Source organism: Corvus kubaryi, unplaced genomic scaffold (genome assembly GCF_017639235.1).
Source record: "Corvus kubaryi isolate FWS band 111438036 unplaced genomic scaffold, C.kubaryi_AGA036_p1.0 65075, whole genome shotgun sequence".
NCBI classification, from domain to species: Eukaryota; Metazoa; Chordata; class Aves; order Passeriformes; family Corvidae; genus Corvus; species Corvus kubaryi.
The window spans coordinates 66,649-94,105 of record NW_024581746.1 but is presented as its reverse complement, the minus strand read 5'-3'; the positions used below and the strand labels follow the sequence as shown (position 1 = coordinate 94,105).

At 41.1% G+C, this 27,457-nt stretch overlaps 1 protein-coding gene across 3 annotated transcripts in view; it reads left to right on the top strand.

Moving 5' to 3' along the window:
- LOC121672993 (tensin-3-like) overlaps positions 1 to 27,457 on the top strand; it is a 93,211-nt gene that overhangs the window by 52,172 nt on the left and 13,582 nt on the right. For 2 of the 3 annotated variants that reach the window (XM_042045982.1, XM_042045981.1), the window contains 5 exons: positions 15,883 to 16,054; positions 18,399 to 19,039; positions 19,659 to 19,745; positions 23,728 to 23,856; positions 26,192 to 26,287. In XM_042045982.1, the coding sequence (XP_041901916.1) occupies positions 15,883 to 16,054; positions 18,399 to 19,039; positions 19,659 to 19,745; positions 23,728 to 23,856; positions 26,192 to 26,287 (1,125 nt within the window). The remainder of the gene's footprint in view (positions 1 to 15,882; positions 16,055 to 18,398; positions 19,040 to 19,658; positions 19,746 to 23,727; positions 23,857 to 26,191; positions 26,288 to 27,457) is intronic. The other variant, XM_042045983.1, reaches the window with a different exon arrangement.

Below are 27,457 nucleotides of genomic sequence, written 5' to 3'. Positions count from 1 at the left end.
CTTCTCTTGCTATGATTCTATGAAATTTTTTCAACTTTTCCAGGGTGAGGCCTCCTACTATGTGATGTGGCACTTTCACGACTGTGATGTGCCAGAGTAATCCATGTAGTTTGAGGGAAGGCTGAAGAAAGCTTCAAAAATCGAAGTACAGCTGTGAGCACACTTTTTAAAAAAATTGCAGTTTTAAAATGATTCTCTGTTTGAGTATTTGGGAAGGTCTGTCTACTGCATTCACAAGTAAAAGATATTGTGCAGTTTCAGAATGACAGACCTTCCAGTGTTGAGTGGGAACAGAGAGGAAATACACCTTCAGTTCCACTTAAATTGTTTATAGTCTAAAGGTCCTATTGCTCTATGTTTTTTAAGATGCTGTTCTACCCTACATTAATTCTCTTCATGTTTATTCCATGTTTATTGAGAAAACCAAATTAATCTGTGTATTCCTATGCCTGAGTTAGGCATGTTATTTCACAAATATTTATTATATTCAGGCACCGTGTAGACAAAATCCGAAATGAGCAATCTACTTGACATTGACTCCCACACTTCTGTCAATTATCAGAGTAGCAGGGAAACACATGACATTCCTTCACAAATTGTGGAGTTTGCTGAATTTGTATGAAGGACACAGCATAGCCACTCTGCTGCAGGGGTTCTTGTTGGAGAAAGGTGCATGTTATAATTTGAGCCCTGCATTTTAAACTATTTTAGATAGATTTTGCACTGCAATGGTTCTGATCAAACCAGGAACCTTGTGTACTATATCTAGGAGAACTGTATACTGGTAACACCTGGCGGAGATTGAAAGACCTGATTCTTATCACTGTGCTGTCCCTGAAACAGCCATGAAACCAATTCTTTTTGCCAAATAACAGACCTTCTCCTTTTGAGATGGCAGTATCTTACACACTGTGCTGATCAGTTCCTCACCTGAGATGTCTAACACTGCCCTTCCTTCCCTTCCTAACTCTTCCTTTGTGTATAATCAGCCTTGCCCTTTATATCTTCTGGCTTTAGAGTTTCAGATTTTTTTCTTCCTTGGAGCTCATCTCATCTGGTTGAAACTTTGAATTTGTGACAGAAAGACAAGCAAAAGGTGAGATTTTTGTTATGCACCCTTTTGTTTGTCATTAACTGTCTAGGTCAGAGGGATTTTTTTGATGAGTAGCCCCCTAACTATAACTGAGTCTGTTAGAAGGATCCATGCAAAAAAATCTTAAGAAAGGGTGAATTTGATAAATGCTGACAAAACTCAAGTACATTAATACTTTTAATTACACGATTTCTGCTTACATTACATCCTTATATTACTTTGGAAAGTAAGTTTCTTACTTAACCAACCTTCTTCATATGGTGTCTCATACTGCTGTAATCTTCTTTGTTAAAGGTTACTATTCTTGTTCCCTTCTAATTCAGCATGTGTAAATAGCCAAACAAGCAAAGCTTTCAAGACTTGAAAATCAGGAAAGAAATGAGATATGTGAAGGTCCTGTGATTAGTGCTTTTTATGCAGAGACAGGGATGCTTTCTATGGAGAGCAATTTTCTCTAATCATTATTGTTTATAGGAGTGTGAAGACTGTGTTTGACTGCATCTGACTCTGCCAGGAAGCATCCAAGACAAAGTATAATTGTATAATAAATTAATCGAAGTAACTGATGTCAGTTCTGAACTGCTGCATAATAACCTCTTCTGACCCTGTGGCAAGGATTTTCCCTTCTTTTTACCTGATAATATGGTGTATATCACAACTAACCTTTGCTATTGCATTCTTCTGAGTGCAATCTTTATGAAACATGTTTAATGGGAGCAGCTGATATAAAGACAAACAGTGGTATGAATGAATATTCTTAAAAGGAATAGTTTGATTTACATTATGGTCTGTGGAAGAAAGCAAAATGTTAATTAGTTTACCAGTACTCATCTCTATAACCAAGCCAGCTTGTGTATTTTACTATTATCAAAACGGTTTAGTATACACATTCAAAAGATGGTGCCGGTAGAAATTTGAAAGCAATTCATTATGGGAAAGCTTTAAATGGTTGTATTTGTTTCTGTCTATATCTAGTAATTTCCTGCAGTCATCCTTTCAGAAAATACGGTGTGCTGGGCACTGAAGAACAATCTGAAGAGGAAATGTGCTGCTCATTGTGGAGCTGCAGTGTTTCCACTCGTCTTCCTGACCTGTAAATAAAACCTGCTCAGAACAATGCTAGGGGGATGTTGAATGCAACACAGTAAGGCTACACGTGTTTTATGATCTTGGGACTCGAGTAAAACTTTAGTCAGAGCTCTGGATACTAAGTTTATCCAAGAGTGTTGAGCTAGTTTGGTGTAATAGAGTAGCTGGGCTTTGGTCTACATTAAAAAGCACTAATCTGACAGTTCTCGGTTCCGTGTCGTTCATCTCTCTGAAAGAAATACATAGCTAAGGTCAAATGAAGTGGTGGGGGACGAACAACACCACCCTCCCCCGCCCCCCAGCACTGCCTCCCCCCACCAAATCAACCAACCACCACCACACACACACCCTCCCCCCCAAGCCAAGCCTCCAGTCGCCCCAGGAGAGCGGTGCTGGCCGCTCGCTCTCCGCCCCCGCGGCGCTGCGCGGAGCACAGGACCCGCTGGGAGCGGCGCTGCGCGTGGAAGAGGCGGTGTGAGCCGGGCGGGGGAAGGGGGGAACAAGTCAAACGCAAGTGAGGTGGAGTCAGCACAGCAGGCATACACGGAATGGGCAGTCGAGCTGAAGAGCGAGCGGGAAGCCTAATCTAACAACAATCGGGGAATTACTTTCTGCCTGGATGAAGTGAACTCTGGCTATTCTTCATCTGGGTGGCTGTATTGAGACAGGGAGCCTGTGCTTCTCTCGCTGCAGACACTGGAACCCACTTTGCGGTGAAGTTCTAACACGCGAGGGAGAGCGGAGGGTGCTGGCAAATGCGGGAAATAGCTTTTCCCAAGTCTCTGCGTGGCGGGGCGGTGCGCCCGGCTGCCTCGATTCGGTGAGCCACGGGCAGCATGCGGCACGGAGGGAGGGAAGGAGGATTTCGCACAGCCCGGTGGGAGAGTTGCTGTCACGATGGCTTCCATAGGTAGGTTTGTGGCTCCCTGCGCCCGTGTTTTGTGCATTTTCCTGAATCTGAAAACTCGTTTTGTGGGTTGGTCTTGTGTTTGGCTGGTCGCGCTCGCCTCAGCGGCAGCGAAACGTGACCCTGGGAAAAGGGGGGGGGCGGTGGGAGTTCACTAAAGCGAACCAGCCTCAGACAGGCCGCCGGGGCCGCTCCGCTGGCGGGGCGGGGAGCTGGGAGAAGGCACGGAGCCTGCGGCCTGTTGCTGCTGCGAGCTCTGTAGAACTGAAGTGGGAGGAAGAGTTACGCCTTTTGTAGTCACGTAACAACGTTGGGAGTCTACACAGAAACTGAGAAGGTTTGCAGACAAGGAGTTCTGTCAGTATGAGAGTTTTCTGCAATCGCTTGGGAATGGTTGAGGGCGTGAGGCAGGGCTTGAGAGATTTGTTTAGTCACTTTCCTGCCGAGGAAGGCTTCTAATTTTTTGTGGGTCGTGTTGGGTCTTTTTCAAAGTTGAAGAAATGAGGACTGCCTGGAACATACATAATTTCTGTCTACGTAGAAGAAATTTGTCCAGACTGAGTCTTTTTCCTCCCCTGAGGAGCTCTTAGTAATATTATGGCAGCACTGAATTTCTTTTCAAAAGCATGAAAGATGTACAGATTTTGTAAACACGAGTCTTTTCTAAATGAGGAATATGGCATAGTTGTTGTGCTTTCTCGTTTAATGAGAAAAACACTTTATTGTGCCTTAGCACTGGAAGGGTAATGCCTCTAATTCTTGCATCCAAGACAAAAGTGTATTTGTGTAAAATATATGTAAAACACTCTCACTTTCTTTCTTCAGATCTGATTTTTCCATGAAATTATAATAGAGTCTTAGAGCAGCCAACTATTACATGGTGCAATATACAGGATGCACCAGAATAAAGACCCTGGTTCTTACCGCCTTAATGCAAACAACTTTTCTATTCAGGCAGTAGCAGTATATGCTTGGGTAAAGACTGCAACCCTAAGAGTTACTGATTCACAGTTCTCGAGAGACAGACCAAGAAAAAAATTGCAAGAGCTTCAATTCTCAGTTGTGTTTTGTGATACTGAACAACACTGAAGGTAAACTGAACTGAGTTTGTTTTTACCAGTTTCAATCCCAGGTTATTAAAAGCAGCCTCTGAAAAGTCAGTTCATTTTCTGGTTTTAAAATAGGTTGGTTTAGGTATACTACTTGAAAATCAAAAAGCAGCCCTTGCTTTTATTTTTCAGTCTGCAGTGAGCTGGGTTCAGCATTTTCTTGCAGGCAAGTGACTAGAAAAGTGAACTTTTTCACTTTTCTAGTGAAAAAGGGTTGAAGAGGGTCACATTTATGCCGAATTTTTCTCACAGCAGAACAGGACCAAAGTGAGAGTTTTGATAGAGGGTCCGAACATCAGTTTGATTGCTTCCATTCCTTCTATGAGGTAAGTATGCCTCAGACATCAAAAGCTGCATACTGGGACCTCTCTGGTGCCTGGTGACACCAGGGAACTGGACTGAGATTGTAAAAGGGGAGTTTAAACTCCTTCTTTTCCTCTCTTTCACCTTAGGAAAAGTATAGAGGGTCATAACACAAAATAGAAAATTTCATTGAGTCTTCGTGCTTGCTTCTCAGAAGTGTCAAAATCAGACCCAAGCTCTCTCCCTTCTTCTTTCACTCAGTATTTCCTCCAGTTTGCCCCCTGTACCTTCCCCCTTGCCTCCTTTCCTTTGGCTTTGCGGTGTATCTGTCAGTATGCATGAGTGGCACTTTTCAATTGAGCAGAGATATCTTAGACCTGCATCTCCAACATTTCAAGCAATTTTAATGGATAATGAACTTTGGTGCACAAGGCTGATATTTTATGCTTTTCTTGAAAGGTGCTTGGTCTTTCAGTGCATTCTGCCTGAAAAAGTATTACTGTTCATTTTGAAGGTACCATTTGCGTGTTTCATAGGTTCTTTTTTTCTTCTCTGAAACTATTGCAATTTAATTTTACAATTTGATGAAAATTGTCATATTCAGCAATGTGAATGTCTGAAATTCCATTATGAGAGAAACCGTGATAAGAATGGAATTGTCTGTCTCCAAATCCATTTTACTAATTTGCTGTGCAAACTTAGTGTGGGCATGTTAATAGTTGTGTTCTAATTGTTTTATTGGATTTATTTTTTTTCACCACTGAATGATCTGCTGTACGTGGAGACAGAATAGGGGTTCTCTTGTTTATGTGTTGTGTAATGATAGTGATTCTCTCCTAAAGAGTGTTATCATAAATGTCACATTTTATGTTTGTATGTGATCCAGATGTCTTGAGGACATGCCTCTGCAGCTGATTTGCATTCCTAAGACAGCAAAGCTATGCTTAAAGTCAGTAGCAGAGCATCTGCAAGAACTTTTAAAATACATTAAAAGACATATGCAACTGATTGCTTTAGTCCTTGGGGAAGTTTCTTTTTTTCCCCTCGTACTACTTGGGAGAATGAAATGAATTAGTATAAGAAAGCCTTTCAGAAAGTCATGATAAGGATTTTTCTGCTTTGAAGATGCTGTATTGTTAATTCTGTTCAGCATATAGGAGTTATTTGTATTTTGGTGTTTATATGAATGTATGATACCAAGTTACCTGTAAAATGGTCTAGCTATTTTCTCAGTCAAAAAGAAGACAGATAGTACAGGCTTTAGGGCAGGGAGTGTGAGTGGGATAAAGTGGGGTCTGGTAAATCATCCTTTTGATTCTTACCGATGTGCAGAGTGGGCAGAAGGTAAGTGTAGTTAATTGTGTCAGCCTGTGGTTGCCTGGAGATAAGCTGAACACCTGTCATAGCTTCAGAGTCTGCATTTGGTTGTTACTGGCAGGCCATTATGGGAGGTAGAAGTTGCAGAACACAGGAGTGTCCCAATACACTCCCACTTTTGTCATGCATCTTGCCAGCAGGCCAGAATCTCCCATGGTGAAGGTGGTGAAGTGCCAGCCTTCCTCACCCAGTGCTTGCTGGGGAGACTGCTGTGCCAAGGATATTTCCTCAAGGGGTGACACGGATGATTTAAAGCTCTCTTTAGGACATAAGGCAAGAATGATTTTTTTTTTTTTAATTCTAAATACATTTCAAAGGCTCCCACAACACAGTGATCAGTGATCGCTTTCTAAATGCACACAATAAATAATTGCATGAAGTTAAAAACCTTCAGTACTGTAGTGTACATTACATTTAATTACTAGCAGTTTGGGTTCTAACTGTTGAATGTGTTTTTTCTTCCACCAAATAAACATCTCTGAGAAATACTTTACTGCCTCTCCAGATGTGCTGTTTTATTTCCCAGGTTGTCAGCCACTCCATTGTTGTATTTTCTGTAATATCCAAGCATGTAATACATATTCCACTGAGATTCTTCTCAGATGAAGCAACTGAAGCTGACCTTTTTTTGTGCAGAGAGGTTAATACCTGGATGCTAGAGCCGCTGTTTTAATGACTTTCCCTGGTTCAGCCTGACTGATTGATTACTTGCAAAGAGAGTTGGTCCACTCAAACAGGCATTAGCAGAATCTCCAAGCAATAGTAATTCTGTCTTTTCGTTCACAAACATGAAAAAATCCTGTTACATTCTCTCTGCTTGGTATTGGTGGGTTTTCAGAAAGTGGGAACTGCAGGTGTCTCCATGTTGGTACATGATTTTGACTCATGACATGTACTTCTTCTAAATGAAGTACCTGTGTTGAATAGGAAAGGACGTACTGTGCAAAAGACACAATAAAGTTATTCCATTCCCTGGCGTCTGAAGTTATAAAAGACCAAACTTTAAGCATCCTGTATTGATTCCCACATATTCTGTGAAACGGAAGTGATGCTTTGAAGTGGCTACCTGAAAACAGGCTAGACAAGATTGAGAGAATGAAAGTAGGTATTCATTCAAAGGGCCTTTAAGGCCACACCCTGGGCAGTCAAGAGGCTACGCCCAGGATGGACCCTGGGTCATGGGTTCTTCGCACTTTTATAAGTTTGGTTCATTTGCATATCAGGGTTAATTCTCCAATTTTAACTTCAATTAATGATGTAATTACCCCAAGTTTGCTCCTCCTCTCAAAGGCTTTAGTTTACACATTTTGAGGCCTGGGAGAGCAAGGTGTCCTTGAAGTGCAAACCTAGAGAGGATTTGTTACTTCTGACCAGCATGAAAGAACAGTAGCTAACAGGCCATATGACGTTTCAGAGTTGCATGCTAGGCAGTACAGGATTGAAAAATAGAAAAGTTGAAACCTAGGTATCAGAAGGAGCAGTGTGACCAAAGTTGATGGGTTTCATATGAGGGAATAATTTGGTTCACTGTATTTTTGTGACATTGAAAGCAGAACGTAACAAGTTTAAAAGGTCAGAATTTCAGTAAAGTTGATACTTCGCAGACTGCTAATTTTGGAACCTTTGTATTTGGAAAAGCAGGGGAGTTAAAGGGAAGCTAGATAATAATCTTACAGTGCACATAGACTTGTAAACTGGCTCAAGTGGGCCATCAAGTGGCTTCGTTACTTTGTCATACTTCAGAGCAGTATTATTTTCTCTGTCCGTTCAGCTTTTAGGCTAGGCTCAAGTAGTGGTGAGGTAGTGAGCTGAGCGTTTTGGAAGCAGAACACTGACTTAAAGCTCCCTTTCCCCAAAAGTTGTAACTGAGGATCTTGACTCGAGTTTTCAAGCTGATGTGATTCACATTAACTATCACCTTCTCATGGAAAGGACTACAAAGTTTGAAATGTATGGGAACTTACTAAAATACAAGGTATGGTAGTGAAATGACTGCTTTTACTTGCCCACTGTTGTTGGATGATTGTCTCTGAGGTAAACAGAATTGCCCAATCAAAATTTATAAAGAAATAACATTTATTATGCCACCGAAATATCGGTCTCAAAGGCCACGATCGAGAAAAGCAGCTCCAAAAGCAGCTCCGAGCCCGTGGTCGGAGCTGGGTGAACAGGCATAGATCTGATCTCTATCGCACCAGACCTCCCAAGTTCGCGAGTGCTGCTTCGGCTGGTCTCTTCTTATACAGTTTTTGGGCAGAGTCCAAATTAATTCTAGTCTTCTTGTAATTTTAGCATATTCATGAAGTTTTCTTGTCCCGGAGTTGGGCTGCACAAAGCCTTTCCTGGGTCTGGTGAATTGTCCATCCTGGGTGATGAGTGGGCCATTTCTGGTGATTGAAGGGCCATCTCTGATGATGAATGGGCCATCTCTGGTTCGTGGAACAGTTATTTTTAGTTCCTGGAATGTCCTATTCCTTATCAGATGAGATGTAGATATCAGAAGGTGGTAATCAAGTCGTCATGGTGCAAATGTCCCGGTGATAAGATCCAACCCCACCTAGGTGGAATCCTCACTTACTGTGTGAGAACTTCTTTTAGTGTTGTGAAATTTTTCTCTCAGCCAGGTTGGTGGAGGGATTTTGAAACTCTGTCTCTGCATGGTCTGATTACATTCCAGTTTTATACATAATAGCACAAATTACATACTTTCTTTATAACATCCCCAAAGGTGTGAGATGATTTTGCCCTTCAGCTGTTGCAAGAAAAGAAAAGGAGTGTTGTTACCTATTTTTTATCTGGACCATGGTGTGGGTTAAGCTACTCTGGTTTTTTTCAGTAGGGTTTTTTTTTTGGGGGGGGGGGGGGGGGGGAGGGCAGGGGGAGCAGGGTGGTGGGTTCCTTTTTCTTCTTTGTTTCAACAGGTTTAGTGGATTAAAATATGGGTTAATTTGTAAGATCATACTTTATGTAGCTGTGTGCTAGGCACATCCTGGAGTTCCTGCTTACAGCTGAAAAAAGCCTGCAACTTTTAGAGGTTTTACCTGTTGCTGCCAAGTAGAAGAGTGAGCTGGATATTTTTGTGCCTTGCACGTTGGCACAAATAGTTGTCACAGTTAATGTCATTTTTCAGTAGTGTATGGTCCAAACAGTCCAGCTCCTTTCTAAGGTCCTGCCTTTAAAGTTGATCATCAGTGATAGTAAATGTAGGTCTGATCTGGGTGCATGAAAAGATACAAACATGAATGGTCCTGGCTTTGTCATGTCTCTTAGTGAAACAGGGAGCTGCACTCTTACATTGTCAGTGTTTTCACGGCTATAAATGGCATGGTAGGGGCCTGAACCAAGAAGCACTGATGCTTTGCTTTCTGTCAAATGTGTCAGGCCAGTTAATTCTGTAGAAGCTGTGAAATTGCAGAGTTATTGATTCCATGAGATAAAGGGTTAACAGCTGACCAGTGAACTCTGCATCAGACAATGAGAGGACATAGCTGAAATATCCAGCAGTCTTGTTTTTAATTGAAGTAAAAACAAGACTGCTTTCATGGGAGGTGCCTTTCAGATATATTTGTTTCTAGCCTGGGAAGAGTTGTACTGAGTGTGTGTTTTTTCTGCAGGTTACATGCCTGGTTGCCAGTGGCTTTTCACTCTTTTTACACCTGTGAAAATGGGGTGTGAAATGCATCTGTGAGTGTGACAGTGATCCTTCTGTCATGCAGTGTATGGTGCTCTAAAGGTGATAGCAACAATCCAAGGCCTGAAACAGGGAAGAATCAAGCCTTGGTCCCTTTATTCAAGCAAGTGCTGTGGAAGGAGGAGTGGAATTTGCTGTGGAAATGTAGGTTACGGGTGGGTTCGGTCGGGACGGCCGGACGTAGATGGATGGAGACGGAGAGATGTCTATAGGCAGGTCTTGGGACACAGGCGGTTTATTGTAAAGGCGTGGGTATTGGGGCACTGCTCAGAGCTGCCAGACTCAGCTCTGAGCAGGCCCAAGAGAGTAAGCAGGTGAGAGAGAGAGAGAGAGGGTGTGAGAGCAAGAGTGGAAGTAAGGAAGGAAAGGAATGAAGTGGAAGTAAGGAATAGAGTGCCTGAAGTCCTGGTTACAATACAATAAATCATCTTCTGTACTGAATATTCTAATTGTCACTAACCAATCTAATACAAGATACAAATCCTATAGCATTTACATACAGCCTATAAGAGTTCTTATATTACCATAGAGTGTTACATCTTAACTTCTAAAAACTACTCTTTGGACCCCTTCTGCTGAGCTAGTAGGGTCTGCTCTGACCCTTGGACCTGCTTGCAAGCAGAGGGTATTGTTCCATCAAGAGGGGATTATCTTCAGTGGCCATACCATTGTTTTCTAGTTGTTCAATAACTAAGACCTGGTATTTCAAAAGTGGCTTTCATTTCGATGTTGCCTGTAGTTTTCATATTCCCAAAATCTTTTGTCAGGCAATCATATTTACAAGGTTTTCCTGTTTCATCTTCCCCAACAGGAAATCCGTTAGATTAACTCATATGCACATAGTTGAGATCATATTAGAGTGGGAGAAGATTTTAAGCTATTTCAGGAGTGCCACTCCCCTCCCTGCCCCCAGACTCTTGGTAACTGGATTCCAGTGACTCCTCTGTATAGTCTGGTATCAGGAGAACAGACACACAGGCATGAAAACAAGCAAGCAGATAGAGATGAGCTTGTGATTGTAATTCCTATTCCTCTGGGGAACGCATTAACCTCTCACATTCAGAAGCAGAATCATCTCAACCTGCAGTGTAATTGGGAACCATCTGGGGAAGTTCATGTGTAGAGATGAGATGCCTGTTGCACTTGAGATACTTTGTCAAATGCTAGTTTCTGGAAATTTGTCTGCTTTTAGCCTAGTCAAAGTTGAGTTGCTGGGGAGGTTCTAGTAGTCTTCATACATACGACATCAATTTGACCAACATACCTTGACCAACATGGGTTTGTGCAGCCAGCTTTTCTGACTGTGTTTGCACCAGTATGAAGATGACTGTAATGTAGCTGATCTAGTAGATAAATACATATTGAGATTTCTGTAGCTCTTCCACACTAAACGTTTCTGCAGTACTTCCTTAAAGTTCACTTTTATGGCTGTTATGAATATAGTTGAAGTAATGGTATAGTTAAAAGACAGTTTCTGTGTACTAGTTTGAAAACAAACCAGTGGGAGGCACCAAGTCAGAATAACAATTTAACGGGGAAGTTAAAGAAAAGGAAAGAAAAAAAGTAAAAGAAAACACTGGTTCAAACTGACAGAGTCAAGATACAACCTGAGTCCCTGTTAGGCAGGGTGGTGGTAGTAGTCTGGTAGAATGGTGGCTGCAGTCCTCTGAAGCAGTGATCCTGTAGAAAAAAGGGTCTGCTCTTCCTCAGAAGGTCCAGTGGTGGCTGTGTAGCTCCTGTCCTCTGGAAATCCAGTGGAAAGCTTGTCTCTGGTGTTCAGCATCTCAGATTATATCCACGATGGGATGCTTGGTTCCTCCCTCTGGGTGGAGCATCTCACAATGGGGTAATAAGTCATGAGGCCAAGTGTTGATTAGGCTCATTAACAGAAGATGGTCTGGAGGGAGTTATCTCTGAGTCATGTGGCAGGACAATGATGGGCCATTAACAGCAAGATAGTCTGGGGGGAGGAGGCAAGGAAACACTGCCCCACCTGATTTCAACAGCTCATGAGGATGGTGATAGAATACACTGCAACCCAGGACATTCTGTTAAAAGGCAGTTTTCTGTTTCCCTCATCCAGTTAAATGTTTGTTCTGTACCATGTGTGCTATGTGATAAATTCAGATGGTTTATAGTCAGGGCACTAATTTGCAGATTTTCTAAGACATATCTTTTAAGTACCTTGCACACTCCTCATTTCAAGTAATAGGAGAACCAAGCTCTGCCATGAATTGAAGGGAAAACAATATTCATTTAGACTTGTTTCAGTGGCTTTTTACATTAGAAAGGTTTCCTTATGGAAAAGATGCAGTAGTGTGATCTTAAGTCTTTGTAGGAATGGAATTGTTCCATAACTTACTTGGTTTTGTTTTTTTTTTTTTCCCCTCCCTTATTCTTTGGAAGTGTATCAAGTCAAGCGAGAGTAATTAGAGATTGTTTCATCTTTGACTGTTGTATTGGGTTTCAGTCCTGCCAGTTTTGAGGTCAGTAGGACTATTCAGGTGAATGAAGCTATTCAGATGCATGGGCATTTGTTGTATTACAGTCTTCTGTCATGGAAAACAGTGTGGTTGAGCCTGGACCTGTCAATAGGTGTTGACTTTTTTATACGAATCCAGAAAAATTAAAAGTAATCCCCATTAGAGCTTGACTGGTTATTTAAGTATACCTCTAAAAAACGAGGTGAAACTGTTCCTGTATAAAGCTCTGCAGTAATAGCATCCACATTATTCCTCATCTAAACGCATCTGTTTATCTATATCCTGTAGTATTTATGTCCACTATAATTAACTTGAACATATTTCAGATTTCAGTCAGTTTAGAAACCAGTTATGCTAGTGCTGTTTGCAGGCTATTACAAAATAAAGATTACAGTTGTTTTGCTTCTTTGTCTGTGTGGTGTGTAAAAAGTCACACCTGAAAACTGTAGCTGTACAGGTGTCATGGTTTAAGCCCAGCCAGCAACCAAGCCCAGTGCAGTTGCTCACTCACTCTCCAGCTCCTAGGATTGTGGAAAGAATTGGAAGGGTAAAAGAAAACTTGTGGGCTGAGATGAAGACAGCTTAAGAGGGAAAGCAAAAGCCCCATGCACAAAAGCAACACAAATCAAGGAATTAATTCGATTCTTCCCATGGGCAGCCAGATGTTTGGCCATCCCCAGGAGAGCAGAGCCCATCACGTGTAATGGTTACTTAGGAAGACAAATGCCATAACTCCAAATGTCCTCTCCTTCCTCTCCTTGAAGTCATGTGGTCTGGAATATCCCTCTGGTCAATTTGGGTAACCTGTCCCAGGTGTGTCTCCTCCCAACCTCCCATACACCCCCAACTGCCTTGCCAGTGTGGCAGTATGGAAAACAGAAAAGGCCTTGTTTGTCTCTGTGTGAGCCAGGAATTGTTGCTGCCTGTTCTGAGCTTCCCTTCCCCCTCCCCAAGACAAGCCAGGACTTGCCTCTGCCATGTGTTCTGAACTCCTTTGTTCCAAGCATGGGCAAAACCAAATGTAACTCAAACTCTTTAGCAGTGTCTGATTGGCCAGTCACCCCAGGTCTGCCCCCAGTCCTCCCCTTTCCCCTTCTCTGAATAAAAGAAGGGCACGAGAGGGGGCCCACGCTCTTTGGCTTTGCAGTCCTTCTGCGAACATCTGTGTGTTTCTGTCTCTGTTTGAAAGCTTCTAATTGCGGGAATTAGGCAAGCTGAAGACTGTATTTCTCCCTCTTCGCTTCTACTGGTGGTATCAGCTTTGCAGCTACTATTTGCCGCTTTTTGAGCTACTGAACTGCTAGATTGCCCGTGCTACCTCTCTAGGCTGCTCGTGGCTTTCTAAAGCATTGAACTACGAGCCTAGCCGGTAAAAAGCTGTAAGTATTTCCACAAGGAATAACAAAAATATCTCTGTATTATCATTACTGTGTTAAGCACAAATCCAAAACAGCCACATACCAAACACTGAGAAGAAAGTTAACTCTACCCTGGCCAAAACCAGCACAACAGGTAAACCATGTGCTGCGCTGTGTTGCTAAACTGCCTTTTAGTCCCAGTTGTGTTCTTTTCTCCTACTGTGAGCAGAAGAGTGTGGAGACTGGCTCATTCACCTTCATGCCTTCCCATCAGGTTTATATACACAGTGATAATATACCCCTGAGCTTTCTTTTCTCCACGCCATACAGTCCTAGCTTTCTGGGACTCAGCTCCTATAAAAGATGTTCCAGTCCCAGTGATGGCGTCTCTGTGACCTTGTGCTGGACTTGTTCAAGCAAGTCCCTGTCTCTCTTGTACTGAGGAGCACGTAAATAGGCACACAGCTTCATATGTAGCCTCTAATGCTAAGCAGGGAGGAAGGATCACCTCCCTTGACCTGCTGGCAACACTTTGTGATGCAGGCTGGGATACTATTGGTCACCTTTGCCATGGGGTTGTATTGCTGGGTCATGGTCAGCTGTTGTCCATGAGAACCACCAAGTCCCTCTCTGCAGAGCTGTCTCCAGCCAGTCAGCCCCCAACATGTGCTGGTGCCATGGATTATTCTGTCTCAGTTGCAGGAGTTTATATTTCCCCTTGTTGAACTTAAGATTCCTTTTGTCCCACTTCTAAATAGCATTTCTCCCATTTCTCCCACTTCTAAATAGCAGCACAACCATCTGGTTTGTTGATGACTCCTCACAGTTTTCTGTTGTCTGCAAAACTTGCTGATGAAACTTCATTCCATTATCCACGTTATTAATGAAGGGTGTTGAAGAGTATTGGTCCTATTATCAGCCCTGAGGTATAATGCTATGACTTGCCTTCTAGTGGATTTGCTGCAGGTGATCACAAGCCTCTGGGCCCAGATATTCAGCCAGTTTTTAGTAGATCTCACTTCCACTTACCTAACCCTTGTTTTGTCAGCATGTTTATGAGGATATAATGGAAGACCATGATAAAAGCCTTACTAAAGTCAACATAAGGAACATCCACTGCTCTTCTCTTAGCCACTAAGCTAGTCAGTTTATTGAAGAAAGTTATCTCAGTGGATATGCATGATTTCCCCTTTGTAAATTCATGCTGACAACTCTCAATCCTTTTCTGCCATGTGTTTGGAAGTGGTTTCCAGGGATAGTTGCTCCATCAGCTTTCCAGAGACTGAGGTTAGATTAACCAAGCCTGCAGTTCCCTGGATCATCCTTCATACCTTTCTTGGAGGTATGAGTGATGCTTGCTCCCTTCCAGTTTTTAAGAATCTCTCCCAGTCATTGAGACCTTTTAATTATTGAGGGTGGTCTTGCAGGGTATCAGCCAGCTCCCTCAGCTCTTGTGTGTGTTCAACTTCTCAGGCCCCAGTGGACTTAAATATGTCTGGTTTGTTTTAGTTCTCCTTTGCTTAGTCCTCCTCCACTGAGGGTATGTTTTGATCCAGATTTTTTCTGTGGTCTCAGGGGCTTGAGGTTCCTAAAGGCCTGTCTTACTGATAAAGACTGATATGAAGAAGGTTGTGGGTAGCTCAGTGTCATCTGTCATTATCCACCAGGTTCCCTGCCCTGTTCAGCAAGTGGGCTGAATGGGCTTGTCGGGCTTAAAAAGTGAAGATCATGGGTTGAGATATGAACAATTTACTGAAAAAAGCAATGAGATGAGAAAAAAACCAGTAAGAGTAACAATACTAAGAAAAGAGAGAGTGATTCAAATGCAGAAATGCTCACTGCAGAGCTTGACCTGAGCTCCTCCCTCCAGCTTGCTACCACCACCACCTCACTGCTCCCTCCACCATGCTTTCTTAATCAGAAAGGACCCTTTTTCCCTGGAAGAGACTCCCTTGCCCTGCCCCCAGCAATGACATGAGGTGGTATACAGTAACTCCAGGTCCTGGCCATGCCCTCTACTGCGTACTGAAGAAACTAATTCTATTGTAGCCTGGACCAGGACACCCAGTTTTCTATTCGTGACACCCCATTTTCTACTGGTATTTTAAGTGCAAATGGTGCACTTGACTAGATGTACTGATTAACACTGTGGACTGTGGAATGCAAAATATCTTGGAACAGACAGTCCATTCTCATCTTTAGGGCTAGAGAATGTATTCTGGAGAATGATCAAACAGTTTGAGTGTTGCAATTCTGTAATCTCTATTCCCTCTGCCATTTGACCTGCTGGATGTTTTCAGCAATAAACATAATTTTGTGAAATAACATCTGCTGCTCAAACAAACAAAAACTCTTCTTTATAATCTTATTAAGAGAAAACCAAAATATTTTATGAACACTTTTTTCAGTACAAGGTCAATAAAAATGCATGTTGTTTTTAAATTTGCATTTACTTTGTTTTCTTTGCTGCAGAATCTCAAAGTTACATGGAAGCCATTAACCTCTCTATGGTGATGTCTGACAGCACTGTGGGCACTAACTCTTCTTTGCTGAGGGCCAACATGCAGTCTGATCCCTCCTTTCAGCACTGTTTTGCATCTTCATGTACTGTTTCAAGTAGCAGTCCTATCGCAGGGGCAGAAAGGTAGGAAAAAGTTCTCCTACTTTATTGTTTAGCTCTCATAATGATCGTTCTCAGCCAGCACATTATGCTTTCATCTTCATTGCAGACTATTTTTCCAAGAACTTTGAGATTGGTTGTGACATTTAATGTTGATGTTGTCCATCGCCTGGATTTTAACATGTACACAGATATTACTTTTATGTCAGGGACACAATTAGCTTTGAAGATAAGTGGGAAGACAAAAGTAAATAGAATTTTATAGCTCAGTTATGTTATTGTGTGCTAGCACAAGCTCACATATATTTTTCTGTGTGCTTAACTGAGTTCTCTGATGTTTTACTTAAAGCTGTGTCATGAAATTGCACATTGGAATAAGCTGTATATGAGAGAAAGGGAGCACTCTTCTCACTGCAGACGTGTTTCTAGTCAGTAAAATTTCAGTAGATTTGCTTTGGTAGTATATAGCCTATTTCCTTTCAGCAGGCTCAGCAGGCTTAGAAACTTTATTGTTTTATAATTATATTGTGGTAAACATGTAGAGCTCTGGACAAGAGCTTGAATAGTATAAATTTACAAAGTAGTCCTTGTCTAAAGGAGCTTACAGCATAAGCTAAGAAATGGCAAGAAACAGCGAACAAACAAGGAGTCCCTAGTTACTGTTAGAAGGTTCAGAAGAACATAACAATGCATGATCAGTCATTAGCTGTGCACCATATTAACTCAATAGACAAGGTGGTACATAACACCTAATGAAGTTACCTTCTCTATCACTCTGCAAAAACATTCCTTTCTGGCTAATTATCCTGTTCTCATCCTTAGCTATTTGGCTCCTTTTTCACAGTAAATATTTGAGAATAGTTCTGGGTGGAGTGTCAGAGTCTCAATGAGTACTTCAAGTATGTTGTTACCTATTTATCTTTTATTTATCTTCCAATCTAATTGGTTTCATTTTCAGTCAGTACTGAGACTGTGAAAGAATGTTTTGGTTTTGCGATTATGAATGTGAACCATGAGACTGAACAAAATATGTTGGTATTTGCTGCAGAGGAGACAATGTAACAATTACAAGTGGATATGTATTAAGAGCTTATCAGGCAATTCAGTCATTATCAAGTTTACATTCCTACTTCAGACTTTATCTAGAAAATTCTGTTCCCTTCTTTCTAAATATTTTTTCTATAATTTTTTATTTCACCTAGCAGATAGCTACAGCTCTAGAGGTTTTTTTCTTGCAGTGATGTCTTGTTCAATTTGCTTACCTTCCATTTCTTTATGGCCCTTCTAATTTCAGCTGTTTAAATCTACTGGCATCCATTTCCACAGCTCCCTTTTAATTAAAAATCCTTTATTTTTTGATGTATGTCTTATGTCAGCTCTTTTCCCTTTGCATTTCCCAATGAGTTTGTTCTCTCTAGATTTGATAATATTAGTAATACTTTCCAGCTACAGCCTAAGGGCATTTCACTTTTAGAAGCAAGGAGACAACTTAGACTTCTATCAGATGATTTTATCAGAAGCTTAGTTGCTCTTGCTTAGAAGGACTTTTTTTTTATTTTTCACTTGAACAGGTAGAATTGCTACCCAGTAGAAAAACAGAATGTTTGCTGTTGAAATATTTAATTCTGTAAATCAGAATTTTTCCACTGTCAAATAAATTAACCACTGGACCTTACATTATAAACTGTATTCAAAGAGACCTGGTCTGCAAGTTATTCCTTGTGAACTGTGTTCTTATCATTATCATAGTTACTGATTTATTTTGTGATGGTGCACAACCACCTCCTCAGCCCATTTCTTTTTGTTTTTATTCTGGTGAGCGTAAGACACTCTGCATGTAAGAACTGGTGTGGCCATGTCAGGTTTCTTCCATAAACCTCTACCTCTATGCAGCTTTGGCATAAGAAATTGTTGCCTCCTACTGCTATTTTTGAGGCAGCACTTTAGCTCATCAGGACCACTGTATGTGAAGCAATGCTGCAAACAGCCTCACTAAACTGATTCATATTAAAAGTAACACCCTCAGACAGAGAGAAGTATTTTTAGCTGTCGTTAATTTAATGGACTGGTTTACAGTGCAAACTCAGAAACTATCCCATCAACATGGCTAGGTGGAGGTGAGATAAGGCAGAACATAATGACCTACATTGAAGAAATTACTGGTCAGGGTAAGGCTGGAATCCCTTGGTCCAGCTGCATTACTTGGTCCAGCATGTTTTCAAAGAGCACCCTGAGATTTTGTCCTGGGTGTGATGTTTCATTGTTTCCAATGATCACTGAAGTATGGGTTGTACAGTAACATTTAAGGGAATGATTTTGGCTGTTGTTTCATTTAGGTATTCAATATTTGGCTTTTTTTTTTTGACAGCTCTTCTGCAGCAGAATGTCCTTGGCTTGAAAGCAGCTCTAAAGCTTCCCTGTCAACCCAATTTTCATTGGGAAATACCAGGCAGCCGGGCGGTTACCTTGTGCCCTCTGAATTTTCAAGTGCTGTGCAGGATGTCTCTCTCCTGTCTCATTTCCAAACTCCAGGACTTCAAGTTGTCACCCTGAGCAACCTGGAGAGTTCACCATCAGAGCCACACCAAGAACATGCTATCAGCAGCAGTGCCCGTGCCTACCTAAGCTACAGTGCGGGTACCAGGGACAGTAGCTCCCCCCGAGAGGCGACACAAGCTACTTGCATAGCCAATACTAACACATCTAAAACCCTGAGCTCATCAGTGGCAAGTGCTGATGGCAATGACTTTTTGACACAAAACTTTCTTCCAGTGGCCTGTGGACACAACAGCCAGAACAGTGCAGTTCAGCATCACCATGGAGGGAACCAACATGCTCAACCACCTCTTCCAGAGAAGAAGAGGTCCTCTGAAAGAGAACGTTCCTTTGCCTCTGTGTCACCTTCTTCAAGTGGCTTCTCTAGCCCACACAGTGGAAGCACAATCAGCATTCCCTTCCCAAATGTCCTCCCAGATTTCTCAAAAATGTTAAGCCCTTCCCCAGTGCCAGGTAAGTTCTGCATCAGAGAAATACTTTAGATTTTATATGAGTTTATAAAAAGAACTTTGGGGATTTTAAAAGTAGAGACGGGGAAAAAAAAGTAGTGGAATGAAAATGGCACAGAGGACTTCAACGTTTGCAGTAAATGGTGCCAGTTCACTGTCTTTGGATGCATTATTCAGAAAACAAGGCTGCAGATTTCTTCCTGTGCCTCCTAGAAGTCAGCTATTGGACAGCCTACCTTTTCAGCTGTCAAACTAAAATGGACAGGGGTGGAGTCCAATTTCTTTTAAAAAGGGCTGGCTTCTCTCTGCACCTTCTTGTGCCAAGAAAATTTAAAAATGTACATGTGTGTTCACTGGGCCCTGTTGAGAAGTTTGTATTTAATACAGCTTTATAACTAAAAGTTTTTAACATTTTATGGATTTTGCAAAATGAAACTTTGAATATGCTTTCAGAGTCTTAGCGTATGGTGTTATATTTGCTGGTTCTAAAACAGCTCAGTTTCTCTAACCCGTCCTAATGATGAGTTTTTTGAGTAATCATGGTGACTGGAAGTTGGAAAGAAAAGTAAAAACACTTTTGTATTTTAAAAAATGTCTTGACTTTTTTCCCTTTTATTTCACAGAAAACACAGCTGATATACATGTGACCGTAAAATTTGTTCAGGACACGTCCAAGTTCTGGTATAAGCCAGATATCTCAAGAGAACAAGGTACATCAGTTGATATATATTCTGGCATATCTGTTCACAGAAAAGCTAGTTGGTGAAGTTTCGATTTTTGATTCATACCTGATCTCTAAAAGGAATATACAACCTAGAAGGGCCACAGACAACCCCTCTTAGTTTCTTTTGTTGGAAGGCTGAATTTGAGTGTGGAGGGCAGTCAAATAGTCCTGAAAAATATTCAGTTAATCAGACAAATTATTAGCCTAACTGAACTAACTATGAAGTAATATAGATCTACCTGTGGTAGCTGCTGCAAATGCTCTTTGTTGTCATTTTTGAATGGCAGATATGCATGAAACAATACCAAACGACTGTCTGCTCTCCAAAACCTTTTGAGTATAAGTGTACTGTTCTGACATGATCTCAGAATAATTTATTAGCTAGGTCATCACAAAAGCATCCTCACCTACCAGTCATTTTGTAATCTGAATTTCAATGTCAAGTGACTTACATTATTTCTTAAAGGTCACTACCATGGAACAATGCAGATAAGAGTACATTTGTATGTAGATGTATTATTCAGTGAACTGAAGAAAGGTTTTACTACCTATGTGAAAGTGAATACTTAAGAGCACCTGGAGTACTGCATCTGGCATACAGGAAAGACATAGACAGACCTGTTGGAGCGAGTACAGAGGAGGGCCACCAAGTTGATTAGAGGGAAGGAGCACCTTTCCTGTGAGGAAAGGCTGAGAGAATTGAGATTGTTCAGTCTGGAGAAGGGAAAGCTTTGAAGTGACGTGATTGCAGCCTTCCAGTACCTGAAGGGGGCCTACAAGAAAGATGGAGAGGGACTTCTAGAAGAGCATGTAGTGACAGGACAAGGTGAAATGGTTTCAAGTTGAAAGTAGGTTTAGATTAAATATTAGAAAAAATGATTTACTGTGAGCGTGGTGAGGTATAAGAACAGACTGCCCAGAGCAGTTGTGGATGCCATCCATCCATGGAAATGTTTAAGACCAGGTTGGATGTGGCTTTGGCCTAATGAAACATGTTCCTGTTTGTGGCAGGAGTGTTGGAAGTAGATGATCTTTAAGGTCCATTCCAATCCAGGCCATTCTTCCATGATTCTGTGAACTTACATACTGTCCCTGCAACAGTATGTGTGTAAGTGTGCTGGGTTCTTGTTACAATCCACTAATCATAGAGGAGCAAGGTGAGCTCACTCTGTGGATAGTGGATAGAACTTCAGGTTTGAATATTCTGTGAAATGAGATTAAAACCAAACAAGGTTAAATGTTGATACCAGAAAATTGATATATTTTATTTAACAGTAAATGAGAGAGAAAGAGAAAGAAAGAAATAGAAAAAGAGGTTGGGAGGGGCACAGGAAGAGTGACAGGAACAGAGTAAGTAGAAATACAGACCCCTCTGAGGGTCCCAGCAGTGTTCTGTTGGTCCTCTCCATCAGGTCTTCTTGGTGGTGAGGGTCCCCTGCCAAAAAACATAGCGTTCAAGCGATTAATGTAAGTTGGGCCAGGTGGGAATGCCCAAGTACCTCCCCTGAAGGGGGGCAGGTTTGACACTGTCTCTCGCAAGACTCTGGATCAGTTGCATCACTTTGCATCATGTGTAGTGCCCTGGTGAAGGCCTCAGGAATGAATCTGGGGAGTGCTTTGGGGGTCTTTGATGGATTATGACACCTCCTCAGCTGTCCCTCACGTGAATGTCCTGTGGATGTGGCTTTCCCGGTGTGGGGGATTTTACAACTGAGCCAGTTTGTGTAATGGAGGGTGGGTGTTCACTGCCTCTGACCAGAGGTCATGTCGTACGCCCAAAACTCTCCTCCTCCCCCCTTGTTTGGAGAGGAGTTTGTGCAAACCTAGCTGCAGATAAGCCTGTGGGCTATGGCCTCCACCCCAAAGCCAGCTGGGGATGATTTTCAGGACAGCTGCTGGGCTTGGCCTTTCTGTGAATGCATCCTTCTTCCCTAGCCTTATCCATTTCTTCTCAGACTTGAGATGATTGAAAAACAGGATCACTTTTATCTTACCTCAGGTTCTTTTAGGTGGCTTGACTAACAGTTCAGAGTTTCAGTCAGGAGGCCCATTTGGGGTGGGCTTTGTTGGTGCAGCTTTGTTACACACTTTTGCCATAATGGGCAAAAGTCCTTTATAACAGTGTTTCAGCCATGAAACTATAACATTTCAGTCTCTGACAGTGCTTTGCAAATGCAGTTGATCTGACTGTGCTTGTGTTTATACAGTAATAATCAGCTATACTGCATTATGATTAATGAGATAAGGTGGGATTTTAAACTGGGATTTTTAAAATGTAGTTGTCAAAAAGGGAAAATTACTAACTAGTTCTGCATTCAGAAGGATGTTCATACTAAACCAAAATAGTGTGAACTTCAGCTATTGGCAAATGATGAAATGCTATGTCTGTCTATTTATTAGGTTCTCAGATGGTGAGGATGTTCTTGTGTAGTGGTAAATATGATGCCAGAGGAATAAAGATCATAGAAAACAGAACATTAATTCGTTTTTTGATGATACTTTGCTGGTCCTTTCACTCCAGTCCCTTTCCCCTCATCTGCTCACCACCCATAACGAGAACTGAGTCTTTAAATGTGCAGAAAAATACTTGACTTGATGTGTGTCCAGAGAGGGAAGTAGATAAAATGCAGTGTTAAAGCTAACTGCTTGAATAAATGAAACAACAATCTTCCCAACCTTTTAATATGCCTCTTTTCATCCTTGAAGTAAAACTCCTTTTAAAAAACGTTTTAGGGTACTGTTGATGAGGAGGGGAGTATTTGTCCTTTTTTCCCTGTGTTTAATAGACTGCTCCTGTGACAAATTATTACTGCATCCCTTTGTATTTAGAAGTGTTATGTGAGTACTGCTTAATTGCAGGGGTTTGCGTATTCATCCTAATCCTCTCAAAACAAGACATTGTTGTGAAAAAAGGTTCTTTCCTTTGCTGTCTGACAGATGAAGAGAATAGAATGCATACGTTTGCTTTACTCGTTTTAACAGAAGAGACAATTATGTCTGCATTTTCCTGATTTTTTTTTTTTTTGAACTTCCTCTTTTTTCATGAAAAGAACCTTTGCTTTATAAACATTGCTCAGGGCTTGCAAAATATGCCTTTGTGCCCTGTATGCATAATATCCATGTTCTGTGTGAACAGTCAATTAAGGAGTCCAGCATCAAATTTGGGCTTTTTCTAGGGCTTCTCTGAAGGATTGCCGATGGTTAGGAATTCTAGAAACAAAGTATACTAGTATAAACAAGTATTTCTAAAAAGTTTATGGGGGAGGAAAGAAAGCAAAGTACAAAAATTTTATTAAGATCAATCATTAGATTAACTTTGTGTCTGTTTTCAAAGTAAGTTTAAGATTTTGAGCTACTAGATTTCAAAGTCTGCAACTGACTTGTGCAAAGCAGCAGCAATTTCCCTGCAAGTGTTTCCCAGAATACAGATGAAAAATATTTCAAAGTCAAAGAGCAAAATACACACTTACATTCCTTCCTTTGCTTTAAAACTCCTAAGGCAGTAAGGTGGCTTTGCAGGGACAAAAAATTGCTGGTGGATGGAAATTAATCTGTTCTGCCTGTTGAGGCTTAATAGGAAGTGAAAAACAGTGCTGTCTAGTCAGTGTGGGAATTACAGAGAGCTATGGAGTCTTTTAACAAGTTGACAAAATCTAAGCAGGAGTAGACTTGCTCTTGCACTGGTTGTAGGAATGTGAGACCTGAGCACCCTTCTCAGTTTAAAAATCAGTAGGGTTCTGTACTTCAGGCTTCTTTTAAAATAAGTATCTGTGAGATTTGAACAAGATGTTTCCACTTGGGTCCCACAAATATGATTGATGGTATTTTGTTGTACAGCAGTGATGATAGAGGAAAAGATCTTACTTCTTCTGGTGTCCTATTCATTATACATTTGCACTTCTGTACTTTTTGACTATGTGCATTGTTCTTGAACTGTTTTTCTGTCTCTTTGCTGGAATCTCTTGCAGCCATTGCTGTTCTCAAGGAAAAGGAACCTGGGTCTTTCATTGTTCGAGACAGTCATTCTTTCCGAGGAGCCTATGGGCTAGCTATGAAAGTTGCCACACCACCTCCTTCTGTGCTGCAGTTAAAGAAAGGTAATTCTGTATGTTATTAAACAAGCTATACATAGTAGGTAGTCCTTATTGCTGGGTAATAAAATGATGGAATTTTCCCCTCTTCTTGTAAGTGCAACTTGAATTGCAGACTACATTTGATGCGTTGTTAAGTGAGACTGGAGATGATGCCTGTTGTACTGTATGGTTTCACCATGACTTGTAAATGTATGTGTGTTGTGGCTGTGCATGTGTTGTACCTCATCAACCTAATAGAAAATCAGTGTCATCTCAGCAATTGGTCTTCCCTAGCAGTCAGAAGTCTGCATTTGATTCACAGACTACAATGTAAAGTTTTCTCTCAGCTGGAGGGCTGAATATTTTTGATGCCAAAGTTTTGTTTTGACACAGTTCTACTTCAGATATTAATCTGAAGAGATTTCCTAAGGATAATTGTTTAAAAGAAGTGGTGATTTGTATACTTACTCTGTCAGCTCCAGTGCTTCCATATATAACTTGTGCCTGTTGGTTGTGAAACATAAAATGAGAAGAACATGCAGAAATCAGTAATTGGTATGTGGAAACTCAGCAGCCAATATCTGTAGTGTTCTTGGTTCCATTTGTACTACTGCAAGGTTAGTGGAGTGGTTTTTATTGCTGCTGTTTTTCTTTTACAAAGCTTATTATGTTTCATTAGTACATAATGACTGTTTAGGTAAGCAACTAAGATTACAGGAAAGCATTTATTCTTAGTGTTGTTTTTATGAAAGTATGATTTTGGCTGTTTTGGTTTGGTTTTTTGTTTTGCTGTTGGTTTGGATTTGCTTACTCTGGGGCAAGGTTAGCAGTTCACCTCTATTACAGTAACACTTTGAAATTCTGTTTTAATCTGGTATCTTGAAACAATTTTTAATAACAACTTGCCATGTAGTCCTTTTTGTTGCCAATAAACATCAGCAGAACCACTTCAATGACTTACGTAATGAACACAGCATAGATGTACTGGAGTAGTGATAGCAACAAGTAGGAGGCAAATTGAAAGTGGCTTGTAGGTGTTTTTAGTAATATTTTTTTATAATCATTGGTGAAGTCCAGGAAGACATGAAAGTTCAAACTCTGCCTGCCTTTAAGAGACAGTTTATGTTAGAACAACGACAGGCAAATAGTAGTAAGACTGTAGCATTCTTCCACTTCTCACTTCATGATACTTAGCTTTTTTCGTTTCCACTGTTTAATCCCAGAAGGCACAGATTGGTTCAGTTTCCTGTAGGGTTTCTTTTTCCAGGCTTCCCTTTCGCACATACCTTGTAGTCATTTATTTTTAGTTTTGTGAGCACGTAACAACAAACACTAAGCTGTTTGAAAAAGTGCTAAGTGTAATACTTGCTTGCACAGAGGTTTCTGCTGTCCATGTTAATGCGTTCATCTGTATTAGCCTGGAAGTCAACTCTTGAAGTGTTTCCTGATAGATCAAAGGAGCACATGTGTTTGTAGGTTTTTCGTTAAGGTTTGAATGGTTTGATAGCTTTGTCCTGTTGGTATGAAATAACCTTTTAATTATTTGGAGAAGGATTTGGTTTGTAGTCAGGTATGACGTACTGTGAATCCATCTTTCAAGAAATATTTAAGTTGTCTTAATTATATATCTGCATATGTATGTATATACTTAAAAGAATGCTAAATCTCAAGGGAATTTTTATATGTCTCCTGGACTTTGAATCTCCTCTTTACATCCAACTCAGCAATTTCGGTTTGTCTTAGAATCCTGAGATAAAAACTGTCTTAAAATCTAGTGAAACCTTAGTGTTTCATGTAATTGTTTGTTTTCAGGAGCAGAGACATAGCATAAAGCTGCAAACATTTGGAAACTTTAAAATTTGCTGAGAGAAATGCCATCATTACCTTTGTGTAGCTAAATCTACTCCTCTTTTAATCTGGAGAACTCCTGTGAACAGAAATGTCACTGGAAATTGGAATATTTTTTCATACTTCTACTTTCTTGTCACTTTGGATACAAGTTCTTTGAATGGGCAAGTGCATCAAAATTTCTAACCATTCATTTTCCAAATTTCTTTTCCTGTCTGCAGCTGGGACCATACTTGGACATTTTTGGACACCAGTGTATATTTGCATGTCAGACACTTAAGAATATAAACCCATTCCTCTGGCTGTGTAAAGTGAGCTGTTTGCTTATTTGTTTTTTGCAAAATGGCCTTTTAAATACATCTCATAACTTGCAGAGTAGGTCTAATTGTATTCTTTGCATTCTGCATATAAAACATTTGGTGGTAATGTGGCAAAACTGCTTCATAAAGACCTAGTTTGTAAGACTTGTCTGCTAATTGCTTATTTTTGTGAGCTTTCTTTTTCAACACAGTTGGAGATTTGTCAAATGAACTTGTAAGGCATTTTCTGATTGAATGTACTCAGAAGGGGGTACGCTTGAAAGGATGCTCGAATGAACCATATTTTGGTAAGTACTGTGCATCACAGGGACAGAGAAAATGGAAGCAGTTGGCATTTGCCAGTGCTGACTTGGATGGAATACAAATGAGAGACTGCTTTGTTTGAATCCTGATGACTTCTGTAGGAGCCCATTCCAGGGTTCCAGGAGCCTTGTACACATTTACCTTAAGCAGGTGTGCAGGGCACTCTAGCACAGATGTATAGGACCAAGCTTCAAACAATCAGGCTTGTCTACTAATACCAATGTTGCTGCAGAAAGCTGAACTAGATCACTCTTATAATCCTAATTGATTTAGGACCTTCTGTCCTGTGTTATATTTATGCTGCATATAAGGTGGCTAAAAATTACACCAGAGTGAGACATTCGCAAAGTACATTATGCTTTGTAAGCCTACCTAATATAATATGATGGAAGTGCAATACCTGTAATGGCAAACAGCCAAAGACCTACCTAGCTGTTCGCTCATTTGCTTTCCACTGATTTGCAGTAGGAGGGGAAAATAGGATGAGAAAGCTTATGAGTTGAGATGAAAACAGGGAGATGCTAACCAGTTACAGGGCAAAAGAAACTCGGGGAAAACTGTTTCAATATTTTTCCAATTAAAATCAATATTCAGGTAGTCAGATGTTGAGGGATACATTCAGTGCAGGTATCTGGGTTTGCAAGCTGGAAGTGCAAACTGCAGATTGATCTATGGCTGTCCCAGGCAAGAGGCTATGACCTGCTGACCCTTTGCATAACAAAGGACCCGGGGACCTGTGTGGCCAGGTGACCAGACACTCAAGAGACGCAGCAGCAGCCAACAGCCCCCAGACTTTCCTGCCCTTAGACTGTAAGGGTATCCCTCCTCAGAGGCACCCAGTTTGTGCTGTTATTTTGCTTTTGAGTTGTTGCATCAAAATTCAATTATTTTAAGGATCTGGACATCTGAGACTCTGCTAAGGGAAACCTGGGGTTGAGCTAGTGAGGAAATGTCTGACTGTAAGTGTGGGGTACGTAGCTGTGAAGGGGCTTTGAGTACCAGCTCAGGTGATGCAAGAGTGACTGCCAGAGTGGCTCCTGGATGGTCAGACAGGGAAGTTTCCTTAACATGAGAAACAAAGTATTAAATAACACTTTTTCTTCCCCTTTTCCAAGCTCAGTTTCACTGCTTCCTTCCAGACTCCTCACATATGG